This window comes from Gossypium arboreum, chromosome 6 (assembly GCF_025698485.1).
Source record: "Gossypium arboreum isolate Shixiya-1 chromosome 6, ASM2569848v2, whole genome shotgun sequence".
NCBI lineage: Eukaryota > Viridiplantae > Streptophyta > Magnoliopsida > Malvales > Malvaceae > Gossypium > Gossypium arboreum.
The window spans coordinates 15,500,898-15,521,602 of NC_069075.1; the positions used below are offsets into that span (position 1 = coordinate 15,500,898).

Here is a 20,705-nt window from a genome sequence, read left to right on the forward strand (position 1 = left end):
TATGTACAATAACTTATTAACATATTTTTTTTCACTGTTTCAATGAAAAAAAGTTTAAGTTATGAGTTCAGTCATTGAGTTGTAAATTTATCCATTTTCATGTCTAATATCGATTAGAAACTTAACTGTTAGTAATTAATTTATAACTTTCAAATAGTTTAATAATAAATTTTATAATTTTTAATGTTGAGTGACTAAAATGTAAATTTATTAATAATTGTCTGAATATACATTACCTTAACTTTTGAAATATGAAATATCAGATGTAATTTCTTGTAGTCCCTTTAAAAATTGAAATTTTAAGTTAATATATGACTAAATTTCACTTCGACTGGTAAAATTTCTTTATAGTCCATTAAAAATATGAAATAATATGTTAATATAATGATAAAATTATATTTTAACTTCACTTAAAAATATAATTTTATCTTGGTCTCTTGAAATAAATTTCTAGCTTTGTCCTTGGTCATTTTAATTAATTTTTATTTTGAAATGTAATACTAACAAATTTTAAAAAACTTAACAATATTTATAATTTAACTTGAATTTTGAAATTTAAAAGTAGAAAGATAAAATTGTTAGAAATAAAAGTATAAAGACTAATATCCAAATTTTAGAAGAATACAGGGATACATGACATATTTTCTCCTTACAAAATACATATAAATCGATTTTCACTAAACCCACTGGTTTTCATTAAATAGCGAAATAGATCAAACAAAATATAGAGGAGAACTCTCGCATCTTCGCTTGCCTATTCTTTTTACTCTCTGTGCGTCGCTCTGGTACTTAATCTAACAATTACTTTTAATACTTTTCACCTGTGATTTCGTATTATCAGCCGAATCTACTGTTGATTTGTTTGTGCACTTATAGATTCTTGCTTGTGTTTAATTGACTAGGTTTTTCACTTTTCAAGAATTCAAACCCACACTTTAAGAAAAAATATATATATTTTTTGCATCACATTGTCTTTGCTATATCTTCTAGGTTTCTAATCGTTTTCAATATTCTCGTTTTTGTTCATTTATTCATTTATTGTTTCCTTTACTCATTCTGTTTTAGTTGGTTGTCTTTCAATAATGCAGATTGAGTATTGTTTTATTTTGTTTCAGTTGTGTTTGACAATTTAGGTTATAAGCGTTTTACTTACTATTTTTTGGTCGAATTTGATCTGCTTCTTAATTCTTTTATTTTTAATTTTGTTTTTGCGTATATAATATATTTATTCTATGAAGCTCTTACCCCTTTCATTCTATTTTTCTGATTTCCATTTCAGTACAGATTTCGGCGGAATAGTGTAAGTTGGCTTTGAGATTGTTGGAACTTTACATTGTAGAGATGGCAAATTTACAAATGACCGGTATTCTAGAAAAGGTATTATTATTTATATGCTTTTTTAATCTTTTTTTCCAGTGTCTTCTGTGCTTGCTTCATCTCTTACAGTTTGCTCAGCTTTATAGATGAATGAGAAAAGAAAGAAAAAATGACAAAGGCTTATCTGATATTGTTTTGTAACTTATTAATCTCTTCCTATAGATGACTGGAAAGGATAAAGATTATAGATATATGGCTACTTCTGATTTATTAAATGAGCTAAACAAGGAGGGCTTTAAGGCTGATTCTGACCTCGAGATAAAGTTGTCAAACATTATCCTCCAACAACTTGATGATGTAGCTGGTGATGTTTCTGGATTGGCTGTCAAATGGTAAGCTTTTTGTTCTCTCGGGTAGTGTTTTGCATTAACAAGTTTGTATAATTTAGGCATCTTTGTGCGCTGTAATGCTAGACTAGTTTACATCATGATTTTTCCTGGTTCTTGTATTTCATTGTTTTGAGTTTACTCTGATTTTAACTTTTATTGCAGTCTTGCTCCATTGGTGAAGAAGGTTGGTGAACCAAGAGTTGTGGAAATGACCAATAAACTCTGTGAGAAATTGCTTAATGGCAGAGATCAGCATCGTGACATTGCAAGCATAGCTTTGAAGACAATCATTTCTGAAATCTCTACTCCATCTCTTGCACAATCTGTTTTAATTTCTCTGTCTCCTCAACTAATAAGAGGAATAACTGGCGGGGCAAGTTTCTGAACACAGCTTGTCAATGCTTTGTGATTTATATCTTCAATTAATTTCACAATGAAAGTGTTTCTTTTGAAGTACTGTTTTAGTTTCTTATTTCAGTTAAGTTCCAATGTGAAAGTTTAATTCCACAAAGATTTATGGACAATAATATTTGCTTGTTAAATTTCTCAAATATACTTCTTTTACAGTTTCATCATGCTAATCATATACAGGGCCTTGACTATGGGATGAACTGTAAGGCTGATATCAATTACTTTGTACTGTTGTCCTTGTGCAATGAAAGAATATGAATTTTTTTTTCTTCTGCTTGCTTTGAATATTTTGTATTCATAATTAACTTATTATTTAAATATTGTTGCAGGGGACTAGCACAGAAATTAAATGTGAATGTCTTGACATTTTGTGTGATGTTCTTCACAAGTTTGGAAATCTAATGGCAACTGACCATGAGATACTTCTGAATGCATTGCTGTCACAATTGAATTCCAATCAAGCTAGTGTTAGAAAGAAGACAGTTTCTTGTATTGGTAAGATGTGCTGAATTGAAAAAAATTTGTTTGTTTGGTGATCCTTTTTTATTGACTTTTTGTTTCTTTAAACTTGGTTTTGATGTGCTCGAACTTATATATCATTTTGGACTTCGGAGTCTTTTGTGGAGTAACAGTTCAATTAAAGCCCTCTCTTCATGTACTAATTCTGCTCAATATGGAGAAGGCTAGATGCCTTCTATTTCTTGTTATTTAATACATGCATGCTAAAATGGAGCAATTAGTAGAGGTTTTACTTCTTTGATACTTAATCTAATGGTTGGTATTTATGAAAACTGTAAGGAATGAAGAAAAAAGAATTGATGAGTCTTTATATATATCTTTTAAGATGTGTATCATATTTATTTAGTTTTGTACAAAGTATGCTAAGGACTGAGGGGAATCAGGGAAGGGGAATTTGCAAGTGTTGGGGATCGAAGCTCGGCATTGCTGGAATCCCAACTCCTAGAGGAGGTGGCAATATCATTTGGATAAGCTGACATATTCTGTTTTTGTAAATTATTGACTAATCATTCTTTTGTTTTCAGCATCTCTTTCTTCAAGCTTGTCAGATGACTTGTTAGCGAAGACAACCATTGAAGTTGTACGAAATGTAGGAAGTAAGGGAACAAAATCAGAATTGATCCGCACGAACATTCAAATGATTGGTGCTTTGAGGTCATTACCTCTTTCGCCTCATACTGCTTATGAATGAAGTTGCCATTGTTTGAAATTTGTTAATAACAAGGTTAATTTTTTTTGGAAGAGTAAAATATTGAACCCTTCTTAAGGTTTGTAGAAAATATCTTTAATCCCCCATAGGTTTTGAAGAATACCTTCTTACTCCCCCTGTTTTTTACCAGAAAATAATATCATTGGGCTTCAAAAGTAATATTGTTAATCATGAAGTTAAAATGAAAAGATAAACACACTCCTTTCACTTTTTCTTATCTTATTTATTTTAATTTATATTTTAGTTTATATTTTCTTTTCTCTTTTACCTAGATTTCTTTTTACGAAGTATAATATTTAGTTAATTCTAAAACCATCTTATTATCTTGTCCTATTTTAATAGAAGTTATATTCTAATTTAATTACATATTAAATATATTAACAATAATCTATAATTCAATTATATATTAACCTCATGATGAATCGTATATATCAATTATCTTCAGTTAAAATAAATTGATCCATTAATCTGGTAAAAATGTTGTGTTAAAGAAATTGATTAGAACCAAAAAGAAAAAAATAGAACAAGTAAAAAAGAAAACGAAATGTTGGTATTTTCAGTATTTAAAGTGATTTTTTTGGACAAAAATTAGTTTGAATATTGGAATCCTTAGATCTCTAATTTTTAAAGAGAGATAAGGAGTATTTTCGTATCAATGGAGGTAAGCTTATTTTCAACAAAACCACATGGATGGCATTTTTTTTTTCTAATTAAGTTATATATGAATATTTGTATGGATTTTTTCTAGGTTTGAATGTTTTAAATGCTTTACCCTCAAAGATTTAAATCTATAAAGACTCCATAAAAATAAAAATAGCAAGGGTGGCATGTTGCTAGAAGAACAACCATTTGCCACTATTGTTTTTATCTTTGTGGAGTCTTTATAGATTTAAATCATTGAGGGTAGGATTTCAGTGTGTTCTTATTGTTATATGTGTTGCTAATGAAATATATGTTATCATTGTATTCAGCCGTGCTGTTGGGTATCGTTTTGGACCTCATCTTGGAGACACTGTGCCAGTGCTTATTAATTACTGCACAACTGCATCAGAAAATGATGAGGAGCTAAGAGAGTATAGCTTGCAGGTGTTCTATATGGCTTTGTATCTTAGAGGGTGTATTGTGCTTTAGTGCTTGATAAATTCTTGTGGGGTGAAATTTATAATTTAATAATTGAGTTGCTCATAACGGTCAAGTTTTGCTTTCAGGCACTAGAAAGTTTTTTGCTTCGCTGCCCTAGGGATATTTCGTCCTATTGTGATGAAATTCTTCACCTTGCTTTGGAGTATTTAAGTTATGATCCAAACTTTACTGATAACATGGAGGAAGATACTGATGATGAGAATCACGAGGAGGAGGAAGAAGAGTATGATTTTTCATTTGCTTCTAGTATGATTTACGTTTATGTCTGCATGAAAGACAGGTTTTTTAGCTCCAGCTCTTTGTTGTTTTATAGTGAGAGTGCAAATGAATATACCGATGATGAAGATGTAAGCTGGAAAGTTCGAAGAGCAGCTGCTAAATGTTTAGCTGCATTAATTGTTTCTCGCCCTGAGATGCTATGTAAACTGTATGAGGAGGTATATATTTTCCTTTTCTGTCCTGAACTTCTGAGGGTAGTTCCTGCACCATTTTAAAGATGATATTCTCTCTTGGTGCAGGCTTGCCCTAAGTTAATTGATAGATCTAAAGAAAGGGAAGAGAATGTCAAGGTAATGTTCAGGCCATGGTATATAGATTTCATTCTTCTTATGGGTTTGTTTATCAAAGAATAACATATGGCAGATGGATGTTTTTAATACGTTCATTGAGCTACTACGGCAAACCGGAAATGTGACTAAGGGACAGACTGACATGGATGAACTGAGGTGAGTTTCTCATATCAGTTAAGCACCAAAGATATTATTCTTTTCATGATTTTCTCAATTTTGTGTACACTTCAAGTTTTTTGTTTATTATTATTGGTGCTTGTTCAATCTGGAGTGACCTGGATTTGAAATTCATAGTGGTTGACTTAAATTTGAAATGACCATTACCCATTCATGTGTTGATTTGGATCCTCAAATGGCTCGAAATAAGATCTTACCTAACTCCACCATTAACTTATAGCGAGGATAATCTTTTATTTTCTTGATTAAAATTTGTAGATTTAAGAAAATAATGAACACTACACAAATTTGTGTTGATACTTTGTTTTGGTGCATTCATCGCTAATATTGTATTGAGGATAAACTAGGTTGACTGATTATTTTGAAGTTGACAAATGTTGATTGGATTGGATCTCTCAACTTCAACAACTCTTAATTATACCTGATCTGTAATTGTTTTAGAATTAATCATTTAGTCTTATTATTATTTTTTAAAATTTATAGTTTTTTTGACAGCATTCAAATTTTCTTTTTCAAATTAAACTATATTCGAAGTGGAATTGAAACTCTATAAATGTTAATGGATATAAAAATGATTTTAATGGTTCCACATGAAATATAATTGGACCTTAAGCCTGCCTAAAACTTGAATGATCTGAAACGTGCTTGAACCTTGAATGATCTTGACCTGAGATAACTAGAGCCTTGGGCGTCCTTAACAGATGCATTCTGAACATGAATTGGTTTGAACTTTGGAAGAATTGGAATAGGAAGGTTTATCTGGCTTATTTCTCTGTTTTATTTGCTTTATAATCATTTCATTTATCTTTGAACTATGGTTAAGAATTTTAAGACAGCCTTAATGAAATAAAGTCCTCGGATGCATCTTTTTTTTATAACCTGGTATGGTGTTATAATTTTTCTATTGTCTTCAAAATTTGATAGAAGTTCCTGGAAACCGCAGGCATCTATTTCCCTAGTTACTGCATGCAAATAATGCAGTTTTGCTCCCCTGCATTGATACAGAACTTTATTTGTACCCCTGAAGTTCTTATCCTATACCTTAAGTTAGTATTAGGAGTTTGAAGGTGCTGAGCTCATCATCTGTTCTAAGTTAATATTAGTAATTGTCTTTGAATTCATGTAATGGAATTTTTGCTTCCCTGCTTTGATACAGAACTTTATTTGGATTCCTTGAAGTTCTCATCATCTCCACTATGTTAATTATAGGTGTTTAAAGAAGTTGAGCTCATCTGATATAGTTCTGCTCTTGAGCTTGACTCAGATAAAAATACTTGAGGTTTAAACTCCACAGAGCTCTGCCTACCCTTTTTCTTCTCCTTGAGATCGACAAAAAAAATAATCAAGCTATGTGTGCGTAAATTCATTAAACCCAATTATCATCAGATTGATTAACAAGCTCGAAACTTGAGCTTGAACTTGAATGCAACACAAAACTCAAGTTTGAAAATGTGAAAGTAAATATAGTACTTTATTTATCTATGAATAAAATATTATTTTTTAAAAGTTGTCATAACTTGAGCTTTAGGTCTGTTCTACTGCAAACGAGTCTAGTATTTCAAAGCTCTAAGTCACTCGTTACTTGAATGGCTTAGGCTTAATCTTAGATCAATTGCAAATGAGTTGAGTTTGAGCATTAATTGGCCTAGCTTGAGTTCCTCATGAGTTGCTTTACTCATTTAAACCTGTTAATTATCATTGCTGTTATTGTTTTTGTTCATGATATTATCATCAATATTGCCACTTGTCTTCATCTTCATTATCGTTAAATTTAGGGTTTGAATTCACTAATTAAATTAGAATTCACTAATTAAATTAACTTTAACCAGATGAGGAGCTTTTATTGGCTGTGGTATTTATCTGTAATAAAAAAAAATTTCCAATACCGTTGTGGTTGCTTGTGCCTTTTCAGCCTGATAAATTCTTGCAATTTTATTCACATATAAATGCTATTGTTATGCAGTCCAAGATGGCTATTGAAGCAGGAGGTGCCAAAAATTGTTAAATCCATAAATCGACAGCTACGTGAGAAATCTATCAAGACAAAGGTAAGAATTCCTTACATACTTTGCGGGATATTGCATTTTCTTTATTTTTGTATAACATATAATTCTATCTACAGGTTGGTGCATTTTCTGTTTTGAAAGAACTTGTAGTTGTCTTGCCAGACTGCCTTGCCGATCACATTGGAACCCTCATACCTGGAATAGAGAAGGCGCTTAATGTATGATTTTTACACTTTTGGTGTGTACAAGTAATTTAATTTAATTTTTTCATCTTTCCAAATACTTCTATTTGTAAATTTTCCAGGACAAATCTTCTACTTCAAATCTGAAGATTGAAGCACTTATATTTACAAGATTGGTATTGGCATCTCATTCTCCTTCCGTTTTTCACCCTTACATTAAGGTAAATTATGTTTTGGTTTATGTGGATGCTCAAACCTCAATGCTTTTGCGATTCTCATGAGAAAGATCATTCACCTATTTCTTTTTCCTTTTGGAAGACAGTCACCAATTGCTTGAAAAAGGCTTGCATGCTTGCTTTTTGGATATAGAAGATTAGTTAATAGAAAATGCTGTCCTTTCACGCTTCCACCTCTCTTACCGGGGTATTTGGTTTCCTGTAACTAGGAGAAATATACAAAAGGTGAAACAAGGAAAGCTCTTTACTGGCATAACTAGATAATGCCGTTGTGCAACTCGTAGAACTACAGTCTTTATATGTGACATGAATATATTTTTTGGTTAAAATCTTTTCAATTTCTAACTTCATATGATCTTCCAGTGATGTAAAGACTACCATGTTAAATTGGCTTGATTCTTCTTTGTTTTTATATCCTCCAGTTCTCTTAGTCCTGGATTGGCCATTTTTGCCTAAAACAATGTTGAGAAACTGTGTTAATCCATGAACGATTTGATATCTGCTTAAAACTGTTATAAAAAGTTTTGCTGCTGCTGTAATTTCAGTTCCTTTATCTGTTCTCGATAACGACCATGATGTTTTACCATTAATTATTTTTGAATTTTGGGTGTCTTGATAAGCTTAACGTGTATACAATATTCCTGTGGTCATAATTCTTCCCCTTTTGTTTTATCTTGTTTTTGGTGACCAATATTAATTTTTTCTATGATAACAAGTTTGTAAATATGTCATTCAGGATCTTTCTAGTCCTGTTTTATCTGCTGTCGGTGAGCGTTACTACAAAGTCACAGCTGAGGCATTAAGAGTATGTGGGGAACTTGTTCGCGTGGTGCGCCCAAATCTTGAGGTGGAACCTTTCTCTTGCAATTCGAGATTCCGTTTAACAATTTTCTTTATTGCTCGAACAAGTCTTATCCTGATAGAAACCTAAGGTATCTATTTTGGTAATTCCATGTTTCATTTGAGTTATTGATTACAATTGTGATTGTTTGTTGCAGGGTTTTGGTTTTGATTTTAAACCTTATGTCCACCCAATCTATAATGCAATAATGTCCCGCTTGACTAACCAAGATCAAGATCAGGTAAGGAGAGTTTAATTAGTTTTCCCCCTCCTGTCATATTTCTTCTGAGATGGATTTAATGTTTTTTTAGATTAGTTTAATTAATGTTATGTTTTTAATCCTATTTCCTTTCTCAGGAGGTTAAAGAGTGTGCTATTACTTGCATGGGGCTTGTCATTTCTACTTTTGGTGATAACCTTGGAACAGAGTTACATGCATGCCTTCCTGTACTTGTTGATCGAATGGGAAATGAGATAACCCGACTTACTACTGTGAAGGTTAGTTGCATTCCATGCTTCTGATAGTCATTTGTTTTAGTTGAAGCATTAGATTTATACGACGGATAATGTCATAAATGGTACCTATACTTTAACCAAATGTTCAATGTGTCTACTTTTAAAATGTCTATTTTGGTACCTAACGTATCAGTTTGTGTATTATTTTGGTATCTTGGATTAACACTGTTAATATGTGGCTAGACAACAAATAAAAATTCAACACTAGGAGTTTTAAACCATGTCAGTTGTCCATATGGTAATAAATATTATATGCGGCATTTGAGATGATAAAAAGGATGAAAATGAAACAAAAAAAAAAAAAAAAAACCTGCTAAGGGGTAAAAGAGAAAATTCAAAAGCCAAAAGAGACCCTTGCATGAGAAGCCTGAAACGAAAGAAGATAGAAAAGCTCATCTTCTCCAATGTTGTGAGAGAACTTGAAGCCCTAGGCCAAAATTTGGAGAAAAGCTCATCTTCTCCAACCTTTCAATAATTGTGCTAGATTATAGCTTTTCTGTTCCTAAAATATTTTCCAGCTTTTCTATATACTTTTAAAATTTCTGCTTTTTATTTAAAAAAATTTCTTTTTTTAGAAAAAAATTAAAAGAATTTCCTTAAAAAATAAATTTTCTGTTTTTAAAGTTCTCCGACTTTTAATTTTATATAAAATAAAATTTTGTTTATATGTATAAAAAAATATATTTAATGATGATGTGGCAAGATGAAGTGGCATTAGTATGCATTGCTGGATGATGGCTGTGTCTGACATGTCATTTAGTGATATTAAGCCTTGGTGTTAGATTGACGCACATGAATGATAGTACATGTATGAGACTTGTCTTTTTTGAATTATTGGTACCACCATGGAATAGGTATATCGTATAGGGGCCCTTTATGAGATTATCTCTTTGTCAAAATACTGGCATGGTATTGTTGGAATGTGTGACACTTATCACAGCCTTTTGTCTATCTTACTCTGTAATGTAGAAACTTTTGTAACTTGAACTTAATTTTTGTATTCTATTTTCTTGGAAGTCCATTGTGAATCTTCTGATTGTGAATCTGTTTGGCGTCTCAAGTATAATCCTGGATAAATGATTATATTGCCTCAATGGGAATTGGGTTAACTTTTATGCATTTATATTTGCGTAGATGACTGTAAGTTGTAGGCTGAGTTTTGGTGTGGTGCTGTTTTCTCCGTACAGTCCATGCAAAATTTCATTAAATGAATTCTAAATTCAATGCTGTGTCTACAGATAAGTGGTAATCTTTTAATTGAAAAAATATTGGTGATGGAAAAATTAGTTACCTTGTGGTTGCTTTTGTTCAAGGTGAATAACACTTGGCTCCATGTTAAGCTACGGGAGTTTAAAGGCTTTAGAATAGTCTGTTTCTTGGAACTGATAATATCCAATTGAATGATTTTTCTTCTCCCCAAATTATTCAAACTTCAATAAATTAAGGACTATTTTCTTACAAATGCATGTTACTGGCTGGGTTGCATAATGATATATCTTGTAATATCTTTGTCTATGATTTTTTTTTTTTACTGAAGCTTCTGATTTACGATTTGTTGGATGGAGCACATTGGTTTAATTTTGGATTGCTTATTACTTCTTTGGCTGCATATGTTCAAGCTACTTTTTTTTATATGCGCATGAAATTTTTTGGCCCCATAATCTGTCCAATTTTGAATCTAGGCATTTGCTGTTATTGCTGCTTCTCCACTCCGGATAGATCTATCATGTGTTCTGGAGCATGTAATTGCAGAGTTGACCGGATTCTTGCGGAAAGTATGGAAGTTTGCATCTTGTTGAATTAGTGAACTGTTTTATTGTGGTACTTATGTAGTTATGTTTGAGCCAAAATATCCTTGGTTTGGAAAACAGGCAAATCGGGCTTTAAGGCAGGCAACACTCGGGACACTAAATTCATTAATTGTAGCCTATGGAGATAAAATTGGCCCATCTGCATATGAAGTTATTATTGCGGAACTTTCAACTCTGATTAGGTTCTGTTCCTATTTTACCTTTTTATTTTTTTGCATGGTTATATTCGTTTTGAGGCTTCCTAAACCCTTTTTCTCTATGTTAGTGACTCTGACTTGCATATGACGGCTCTTGCTCTTGAACTCTGCTGCACCCTAATGGCCGACAAGAGATCTAGCCGAAATGTTGGTTCTGCTGTTAGAAATAGAGTTCTTCCTCAAGCACTGACATTGATCAAGAGCTCGTTGCTGCAGGGCCAGGCACTTTTGGTATCTCCTTTTCAATTTAATGAGGTTACATCTGCTGTAAAATCCTTTTTTTGTGTTTACAGGCATTCTTTGTTGGAAATTTCAGGCTTTGCAGAATTTTTTTGCTGGTTTGGTGTATTCGGAAAACACTAGTTTTGATGCATTACTGGAATCTCTTCTTTCTAGTGCAAAACCATCTCCTCAATCTGGCGGTGTTGCAAAACAAGCATTGTATTCAATAGCTCAATGTGTGGCTGTTCTCTGTCTCGCTGCAGGTGATCAGAAATGTTCATCTACGGTTAAAATGCTCACTGACATCCTTAAAGATGATGGCACAACCAATTCGGTATTTTCTCTTTTACCTATTTTCCGAGTTTCTTCTTGATGTTTCTGTTGTATTGCTGGTATTCTTGCCAGTAAATTGACAATGGGCCAGTGTATGTAATACGGATTTATTTTGATGTTATTTCTTTTCTGTTGGATTTGGATTCTAGTAATTCAAGCATGGTCTTATATCTTTTTATATTGACAGATTTTTTTTTTTCCCTTTTGCTTTTTTGTGTTTGTCATTTATTTGTATCTGCTGCTTCAAATCGATCTTCTAACATTGTACTTTGTGTATGTATATATATTAAACAGCATCTAGCCTTGCTCTGTTTGGGGGAGATTGGGAGGAGGAAAGATCTGAGCTCGCATGCCCATATAGAGACTATAATTATTGAGTCCTTCCAATCTCCTTTTGAAGAGATAAAGTCTGCTGCTTCTTATGCTCTTGGCAATATAGCTGTTGGGAATCTTTCCAAGTATTTACCTTTCATATTGGACCAGATTGATAATCAGCAGAAGAAACAATACCTGTTGCTTCATTCTCTTAAGGAGGTATGTCTTCTTGAAGTGGTGCTCAAACCTAACCAGATATTTTTTGTCTGATGCAGCATCTATGTTAATGTTAAATATACTTGCAGGTTATAGTAAGGCAATCTGTAGATAAAGCAGAGTTTCAGGATTCAAGTGTTGAGAAAATTCTGAAATTACTTTTTAACCACTGTGAAAGCGAGGAAGAGGGGGTCAGAAATGTGGTGGCTGAGTGCCTTGGTAAAATTGCACTTATTGAACCTGTAAAACTCATTCCAGCACTTAAGGTATTTCCACAACACGAGTCTGATGCCCTTTGTACTTCTGCCGAGCTTTTGTCATGTGGGTGTAATTTAATAGTGCATTTGTTATTTTAAAAATTTTGAATTTCTTATAGTTGAGAACAACCAGTCCAGCGGCATTCACTAGGGCAACAGTTGTCATTGCCGTAAAATATTCTATTGTTGAGCGGCCAGAGAAGATAGATGAGATCATTTATCCTGAGATTGCTTCATTCCTTATGCTTATCAAGGATCAGGATCGAGTGAGTACCCTTCTACTCCTGATAAATACACAAAAGGAAAAAAAAAAAAAGAAGCTTTTATGTGGTTTCTTATATTTCTTGACTTATTCTTGTTTATCCGCAATCATCAATGCAGCATGTTAGGCGTGCAGCTGTGTTGGCTTTAAGTACTTTTGCTCACAATAAGCCTAACTTAATTAAGGGGCTTCTTCCTGAATTATTGCCGCTTCTCTATGACCAAACGACTGTTAAGGTAACTAAAAGTTTACTTTATGATGATTTTGCTGATGATTTGCTGTTAATTAGGTTCCAAAATTAATTTGCTGTTGACTAAAAGATTTGCATGCGACAAAACCCTGATTCTTCTTAATCAATTAGTAGTTTTCTTATTTTATTTATTTATAAATTTTGTTACTTTATGAGGTGTCCCCAAATGGTAACTTTCTGGGTTGTATTTAATGTTTTACCTTGCAAATCTTTTGGTTTTCTTTTGTTTAATTCCTGTAACTGTCAAAATAGAAGAGGGATTCTATCAGAAGTTTTAGCTTATAATTTGTTAACTTCTAGGATCTGGTCTCCGAGTTATCTATCATGATTTTTCATTTCTGGTGTAGGGCTACATGGTTTCATTTGTTAATCTTGTTTGTTTCTTTCCTTTTTATGTTGTACTTTTCTATCTGTTCTATTCTTTTCCACGTTCTCCATTCACTGGTAGGCATCCCTGCATTTTCTTATGTTATTTTAAATTCTGGCCTGCTGCAGAAAGAATTGATAAGAACTGTTGACCTTGGTCCCTTCAAGCACATCGTTGATGATGGCCTTGAGCTGAGGAAGGCAGCGTTTGAGTGTGTAGACACATTGCTGGATAGTTGTCTTGATCAAGTGAACCCCTCATCTTTCATTGTTCCGTACCTTAAATCTGGACTTGATGGTGAGTTGCCTCCCCTTTGTATTGTGGTTATAAACCTTGTGATTAATAATTAGATGACTAATTATTATACCAATTAGCAACTTTTTTAAGCAGAGGATAGTTTTATCATGAGCTGTACCTGAAACCAAAATCCGATGTTGAAAATAAATTTAATTATTATGTCTTGAATTATTCTCTTGGCCAAAAGTCCATATTTATTCATTATGCACAAATCTTAAAGGCAATAATAATTAGGTTATTTGTTTCAAGATAATACATTTTTTTGCGTTACATCATTTTACTGATTTAGATTTTTGGCTTTTTGCCAGATCATTATGATGTTAAGATGCCTTGCCATCTTATCCTTTCAAAACTTGCTGATAAATGTCCATCTGCTGTATTACCAGGTGAGTGATGCAGTGAATTATCTTTACGTAGATTCTGATAATTGTTTAATTTTCATTTGTTTATTGTCTCAAATTTGATATTCAGTGTTGGACTCACTGGTGGACCCTCTTCAAAAGACAATTAATTTCAAGCCCAAACAAGATGCTGTCAAACAGGAAGTAGACCGTAATGAAGATATGATCCGTAGTGCTCTTCGTGCAATCGCATCCTTGAACCGAATAAGGTTTTGTACTCCTACACATAATAGAGTGCAATGATTATCCTTTTCACTCTTGACCTTTTACTAGGCAATTGAGTTTTTAAGATTTTAAATTGGTGGCTATATGTATGCAACTGTCTTTCTGATTGTCAATTGTTTTTGTGTGCCAAGTTGAATGACATTTTTGCTATATGTTGCAGTGGGGGAGATAGCAGTATGAAGTTGAAGAATCTCATGAGTGAAATATCGAAATCTCCAACATTATGGGACAAGTATTACTCCATCCGGAACGAGTGAGGTAATCTTCTAATTGTGTAAAGTAGGTAAAGGTTTGATCGGATTGGATTTATATCCGAAACCAGGGGAACATTGTTGTTGTGAAAGATGATAATTGTTGGATATTGAGTTGGTTCATGTATGATTGCATCCTGCAACTGCATGCTTCTCTTTTATCTTCATATTATAGAATAATATTTTGGACCTTCATTCTCTCAACCATTCCTTCATGCTAAATTGCAAGACATTTCTCTCCATTGGTTTTTGTTTTCATCCGTCTTACCAGAGTGATATGGGTTATTTGTTTTGGGGTGATTGTGTTTACTCATTTTTAATTTTATTTATATTTTCATGAATAAAAGGATACCTGTATTTTAAGAAAACTTTTGATGGCAGTGGAGTGGGTGGGGCAGATGTTAAAATCATCGTTACTCCATTGTTGACGTGGTTTCCTCTATTTGCCTTATAATTGTTAAAGCCACTATTACTTCGATGTATTCATTTTCAATTACTTCATTCCATTTCAATTTAATATTTGCTAGTCAGTGTTAATATTTTCAATCTTTTAGAAAGAAATATGTAAGATTATTCAAAAAAGTATTTAAACATAAAACAAGAGTATTTTTTTAAACTCATTTCGAATGTACTCTTGAAATAGTTATATACGCAAGTAAAAAATTATAATTTTATATAGTGGAGTGCGGAGGTGCGGTCAAGCAAATACTTTAATTGCTTTTTACTTCTCCAAAAATGTTTGCTTTCCCTTGGGCTCACTTTTGAGAAGAAAGAAAAAAGCAAGCTTCATTTGGAGAGGATGGTTAGAAATCCATAGGATGATTTGGATTTTGACATCTTTAATAAGGATCATGGTTAATATTTTCAATAAACAGAGGTCGCGTAAATTTTTACCTTTAACTAGGTTTTATATTTGTATTTTTTTCACTGATATTTTAATTTGGTTTTTGAATTTGGAAATGTAAAATTTTGATTTTGGTACTGAGGTTTCGTCATTCCATTAGGTTTGTTGTTTTTGCAAGTGATGATGTGGTATATTTTTAAAGTGTCTTATCATTAAATTTGTACATATTTTTTCAAATTTAAGGATTATAATGGACTTAGTTGTCGAGTTTAAGTATTAATATGGCTTTCTTTTTGAATTCAAAGATTATAATGAATTTAGTTGTCAAATTTAGGTATCAATGTGGGAGAATTCAAAGATTATAATAAATTTAGTTGTCAAATTTAGGTATCAATGTGGGAAAAATATAGTTGCTAAAATTTTCAAAAATTAACACTAAAAACCTGTGATTTTCATATTTCTTGCCGTTTTCAACGGGAAAGAGTTGCATTTATTTTCCGCGAAAAATCATTACAACCTCCTTTTTTTTTTTCCATCTTTCAGCATATCAACTTTTATCAAACTCTGGATCTGAGCGCAGTATCTGTGCGTGACATCACATTATTTGCTCAAAATTGGCCGCCTAGTGTGTTGTATAAATTCCAGTCATTCCGGGTTGTACGAGGATATTTAAATTTAAAAGAATGCATTTGGATTTCAAAATTCATGAAAACAAAATGAGTTGTTGAGGGTCGTTTCTTTTGAATTTTTTTTTTGAAGTATTATTTGTTGGATAATGGATTTGACTTTTAGCTACGGGAAGCATTTTTTTTATGTTAAGGTTAAATGTCCTCAACTTTAATGAATAACTATGTATAGTTTACGAAGAAGTTTCAATTGACGGAACTTACAAGACTCAAGAGAAATGCTAAAGAGAAATGCTAATATAAGACATGTGAATAACATTTAAAAAACTTGAGTGTGCAGCGACTCAAACACCAACCTGATATTTATCAATTGCTTTCATCTTCTCTTGCATTTATGTGATCTTGTGAACATCATTGAGGATTTTGAGAATTTTAATTGGTTGGGGCCACTAGTATAACATGTATACGTATGTATATATATTTACATACTTATTAGTTCAATGCATGTATTTGCCACATCTCCAAATAGATTTAGGTATCATTAAAATTTAGGATTCGAGGATTTGATTGATTTTAGAATTTAGATTTTGAATTTTAAAATCAACAGAAATTGAGTAATAAAGAAGTTATTAATTTATTAGATTTCTATTTAGTAAAAATTTGATTTTTTTAAAAATAATGTTAAATTTAATAATTTTTAGTATATATTATATTAAATCTTAATTGATTTGTTCTCCATATATATACATTTCATTCTTAACTTTTATCTAATAAATAAAATTGAAATTCATATAATAAATTAAATTCAAATTCATGACTATAGAATAAAACTAGTATTGTAGGCCTTGTTCCTATCCAAGGTAGACCTTATCTAAACCCGGCTAAGAAAAATATTGTCTAAGGCCTGACAGGGTCCAACCAAAGTTTTCCCTCTAGAAATAAAGGAAAACTATAGGGTACATTTGAGTATTGAGCTACAAATTGGGTGATGATTCCGTAGGTGGTATATACACCTCGGCTTGAAAGCTTAATTTTTGTTGAAAGAATCTTCAATTATTTATAGATACAAATAAAAAGACAGTTATTAGATGCCACTTACTTGGGTAAATTACACTAACAATCACCCAGGTTTCATTTCAGTCACTCAACTTTTAAAAAGTTACAAAACAGTCCCTTTTGCCGTTTTCCGTCACAGACGTCACGATAGAGTGACATGGCAGGTGACGACGTCTAACATTTTCTTCTTCCCTAAACTCGTTTCTCCCTCCGTCATTCTCTTTCTTCTTCATTTAAAGATATTTTTAATATCTTCAAGCTTGTTCTTGGAGAAAGAAACAAGTTGTCAAAACAGTTAGGGCAAGACAGCAGTAAAATGATGTCCTTGGAGCAAATTTAGCATGTTTTGCTGCACACCTCTAAATTCTGCTTTGACCTAATATTCTACTAAACAAATTTAGGTGGATTATTACTATGAATTATGAAATAAACAAAATAATGAAATTTGTAAATTGGCTTAAATTCTAAACCAATTTAAGTGTTGAAATATAAAATCATATTCAAAGCCCAGACAAATTGGATTTAGATTACAACCAAAGGAGAAAAGAAAACCTAATTCAAGAGGTGCAATTATTAAAACCCAAAAAAAAGTAAAACATAAGGAACTCAAACTGACCATAAGATTGAGGATGGTTGGAAGATCACTTGCTATTGTCATTTTTGTTAGTGTCGGAGTCATTTTTGTTCGTGTTGGAGTTGAAAGAGGGGAGGGGATTAGAGCCTTTGATGACCTAACTGAGGGCGAAAATGAAACCCTAGCAAGAATAGCAGTGCCCCAAGCGTGAGAGTACCAACGACTGTACTGCCGGATGGTTTACCTCCATTGATCTCGAAGGGTAGAAGGGTTAGGGTTAGTGAGGTCGGGTGGGTTGGGGAAACGAACCCTTTGATGGCCCGAGAAATCAGAGGCAGCGTTGCTTTCAATTTCTGGGATTGATTTATTAGGTGAAGAAGAGAGGTTTTGATAGGATTGAGGCTTCTGATTTTTCAGAAGGTACTATCCTTTGGTGTTAATAATCATTTCAACCAGTTCAGCAGCAACAGCAGCAGTAGCAGAATTCAACCAACTCAGCAGCAGTAGTAGAAGAATGAAGCCACTTCACCAACGTGGCAAGTTAACTTGCAACATTAGCAATCCCGTTAACATCCTAACGGTAACTGTTAATCAGTGACTATTTTGTCACTTTTTTATAACGTTAGTGACTATTTTGTAACTTTTCAAAAGTTGAGTGACTGAAATGAAACCTAGGTGACTGTTTTTGTCAGCTACCCCAAAGTTGGGTGACTATTAGTGTAATTTACCCTTTTTGTTTCTTGAAGTAGATGCCACTTACTTGAAAAGACACCAGTTGGAAAAAATAAAAGTTGCATAAATATATTTGATAATAAGTCACATATATAGATAATAGGTTAATTTAGAAGGATATACTTTTTTTTATTTAATTAGTTTAGGTTGTTTTTTTTAAATTAAGAAAATATGTCGATTTTGGAGAGTGTATGAAAGCGCGTCAAATTGGGTACGCATTTAGTTAGGCGTGCTTTCCACCAATGATTATTTTCCCAATGCCTTTTTGAGTGTTGGCAACCTTAAATTTTTTAAGGGCCTAATGGTACTTTTTTTTCCCTATAAATACTAGGCCATTTTTCATTCTTTTCACTCAAATCCAACTCTCTCAATTCTTTCTAAACTCTCAACTCTCTCAATTTTCTCAAGTTTTGTTTTAAATTTTCTGATATGCTTTAAAAATATTATAATTATTTCAAACATTATTCGTTTCGACTAAATTTTCACGAATGACAACATATCTGATTCGTTTCGACGACAAGCACATTTTCGTTGCTCAAGCGATAATGGTAAGAAGAAATTCTAAATTTCGTTATTTTCAATTAAGTTAAATTTAAAGTCTTTTTATTTTTTTCAAAAATATTTTAAATTAATTTATTTTTTCAATATACATTTCATTTAATACAATTCAAGATTATCTTAAACCTTTTCTCTTGATTTATTATTCATGTTTATCTTTCACATCAAGTTTATTGTGTTTATGAAATCCATGAGGAACTAATCCTTTTATAGGGGATTAGCGAGCGAGTGGATGTATGACTAATTAATTGTTATGCAAGGATTTCTTAGAGGATCAGCTGTTTAGGAAAGAAAGAATTTAAACCCTAGGCTTGATGGCCCTAGGAAGTCATTTAGGTAGGAATTAACCCAAAAATGGTATGGCCCATCCGTGAATACCTTAGCCCTGAGCCGGTCTGGACTGTGAGGTCGAGATATAAGTAGTTTTTCCCGACTCGCTAGTTTAGTTGAGGATTGAGAGATCCTTCTAGGGTGAAGACTAGTTGATTAATTAGAAACCTGAAGCAACGGTTGGTTATGATGACCAAAGCAAGCTAATCACCTATGCTTAGATTTGATTCAGTTTACAACTTTTGTTTACCAAAGTCTCCTTATTTTTTTATTTTCTTTATTATTAGTAAAACCCCAAAAAATTCTCTCTTTATGTTTGTTCGTAATATAATTTATTTAAAGTACTAATTAGATTTATTTGTATTTATATTAGGATTAATTTAGTACTCGTCTCCCTTGGGTATGATCCTTGGAGTACTTATTTACTTCGTTGTAATTTTATTACAACCTGGCTCATATACTTGTGGATACTGCTTATTTTATATCTTTTGTGTAGGTTTCAACTTTGGACGTTAGTACATCAGGAGGTGATCACCCGATGGCTTAAACCTTGTTTTTACTCAATTTAAACCTTAAAAATACAAAAAGGTTCAACTTAAAAACACTATTAATTAGTTTTAAATTCTTGTTAGCCTCTAACTATCTCAAAAACCTTAAACCTTAAACCTTAAAACCTTTTTTCTCACTTTTCTTGCAATTTGCTACTATTTTCTTCCTTTTCTCGGTGCAAGAATAATAAAATTACACTAATAAGGAATGTGCAAGGAATTTTCATCAGGAATCGAAAGATTTCAACCAAGGTCAAGGGTTCCAACCCGAATTTTACTGTTCCTTTGCATTCTTTTTTATTTATCTTGAAATATATTACTTGATATTTAGTTAGTTTGTCTAGTTAAAATTTTTATTAAAGATGCCTCTTAAAAAAATCCAGAAGAACTAGCGAACTCGAACCATGGGTGGTTGCAAACCCTTCAAACTTTTCAAACCCAAACGTCGAAAAATTATTTTTAGAACTTTAGAGAGAGATTTTATACAAGAATGGGGGGTTTGAGCCATCGAAGATTTTATGTAGGGAAATATCGCCATTGGTCCAATACCATAGGTGGGAACATTTTTGCGTAACCCCTAAGACTCTGATGTAATCCCAGTAGTACAAGAATTCTATGTATCTCTTAGGGACCAAGAGTCTAGGAGGCCAAATGGTACCAGTTACGAAATTATACCAGTACGAGGGAAAGAAGTGCTCGTTACCCTTAGAGTTATTTGTGAGTTTTATAACATCCCATATTCTAAAACTGATTTTGTGGAGGGTTGACCGACTCCGGATGTACCAATATTCGGAGTAGAAATCCTGCACGAAATATATTAAAAGGCGGTATTCATAAGTATACGAGTCTAATATAGTTACAATGAAATAGATGAGTGCTCCGAGGATAATACCCAAGGGAGGCGAGCACTAAGTTAATTCTAACATAAGCACAAATAGATCTAATTAGTACTTTAAATAGATTATACTACAATGAAATATAAAGAAAGGTTTTTGGGATTTTTAATAATAATAAGAAT

General features: G+C 32.5%; 1 protein-coding gene across 4 annotated transcripts; it reads left to right on the plus strand.

The window, feature by feature from the left end:
• Positions 1-627: 627 nt before the first annotated feature.
• On the plus strand, positions 628-14,623 carry LOC108486198 (cullin-associated NEDD8-dissociated protein 1). Of its 4 annotated transcripts, none has more exons than XM_017790094.2 (29): positions 628-772; positions 1,280-1,377; positions 1,540-1,709; positions 1,869-2,079; positions 2,447-2,612; positions 3,161-3,290; positions 4,317-4,431; positions 4,554-4,711; positions 4,802-4,925; positions 5,007-5,057; positions 5,131-5,213; positions 7,198-7,282; positions 7,357-7,458; positions 7,545-7,643; positions 8,395-8,505; positions 8,657-8,740; positions 8,857-8,997; positions 10,698-10,790; positions 10,887-11,008; positions 11,092-11,254; positions 11,340-11,579; positions 11,873-12,112; positions 12,199-12,375; positions 12,486-12,632; positions 12,748-12,864; positions 13,374-13,542; positions 13,851-13,928; positions 14,014-14,152; positions 14,329-14,623. In XM_017790094.2, exons 2-29 carry the CDS (start codon positions 1,342-1,344, stop codon positions 14,423-14,425), a joined length of 3,648 nt encoding a protein of 1,215 aa, XP_017645583.1. In that variant the 5' UTR covers positions 628-772; positions 1,280-1,341; the 3' UTR covers positions 14,426-14,623. The 4 variants fall into 4 exon arrangements, with proteins under 4 accessions (XP_017645583.1, XP_017645581.1, XP_017645582.1 ...); XM_017790092.2 differs by having other exon boundaries at positions 631-785; XM_017790093.2 differs by having other exon boundaries at positions 631-785; positions 1,285-1,377.
• The last annotated feature ends 6,082 nt before the right edge of the window (positions 14,624-20,705 follow it).

Coding starts and splice junctions, on each gene's coding strand:
- LOC108486198 (XM_017790094.2), top strand. CDS start 1,342: ATGGCAAATTTACAAATGACCGGTATTCTAGAAAAG. Junction 8,998..10,697: donor CCCGACTTACTACTGTGAAG/GTTAGTTGCATT, acceptor TTTTGAATCTAG/GCATTTGCTGTTATTGCTGC. Junction 14,153..14,328: donor GCATCCTTGAACCGAATAAG/GTTTTGTACTCC, acceptor TATATGTTGCAG/TGGGGGAGATAGCAGTATGA.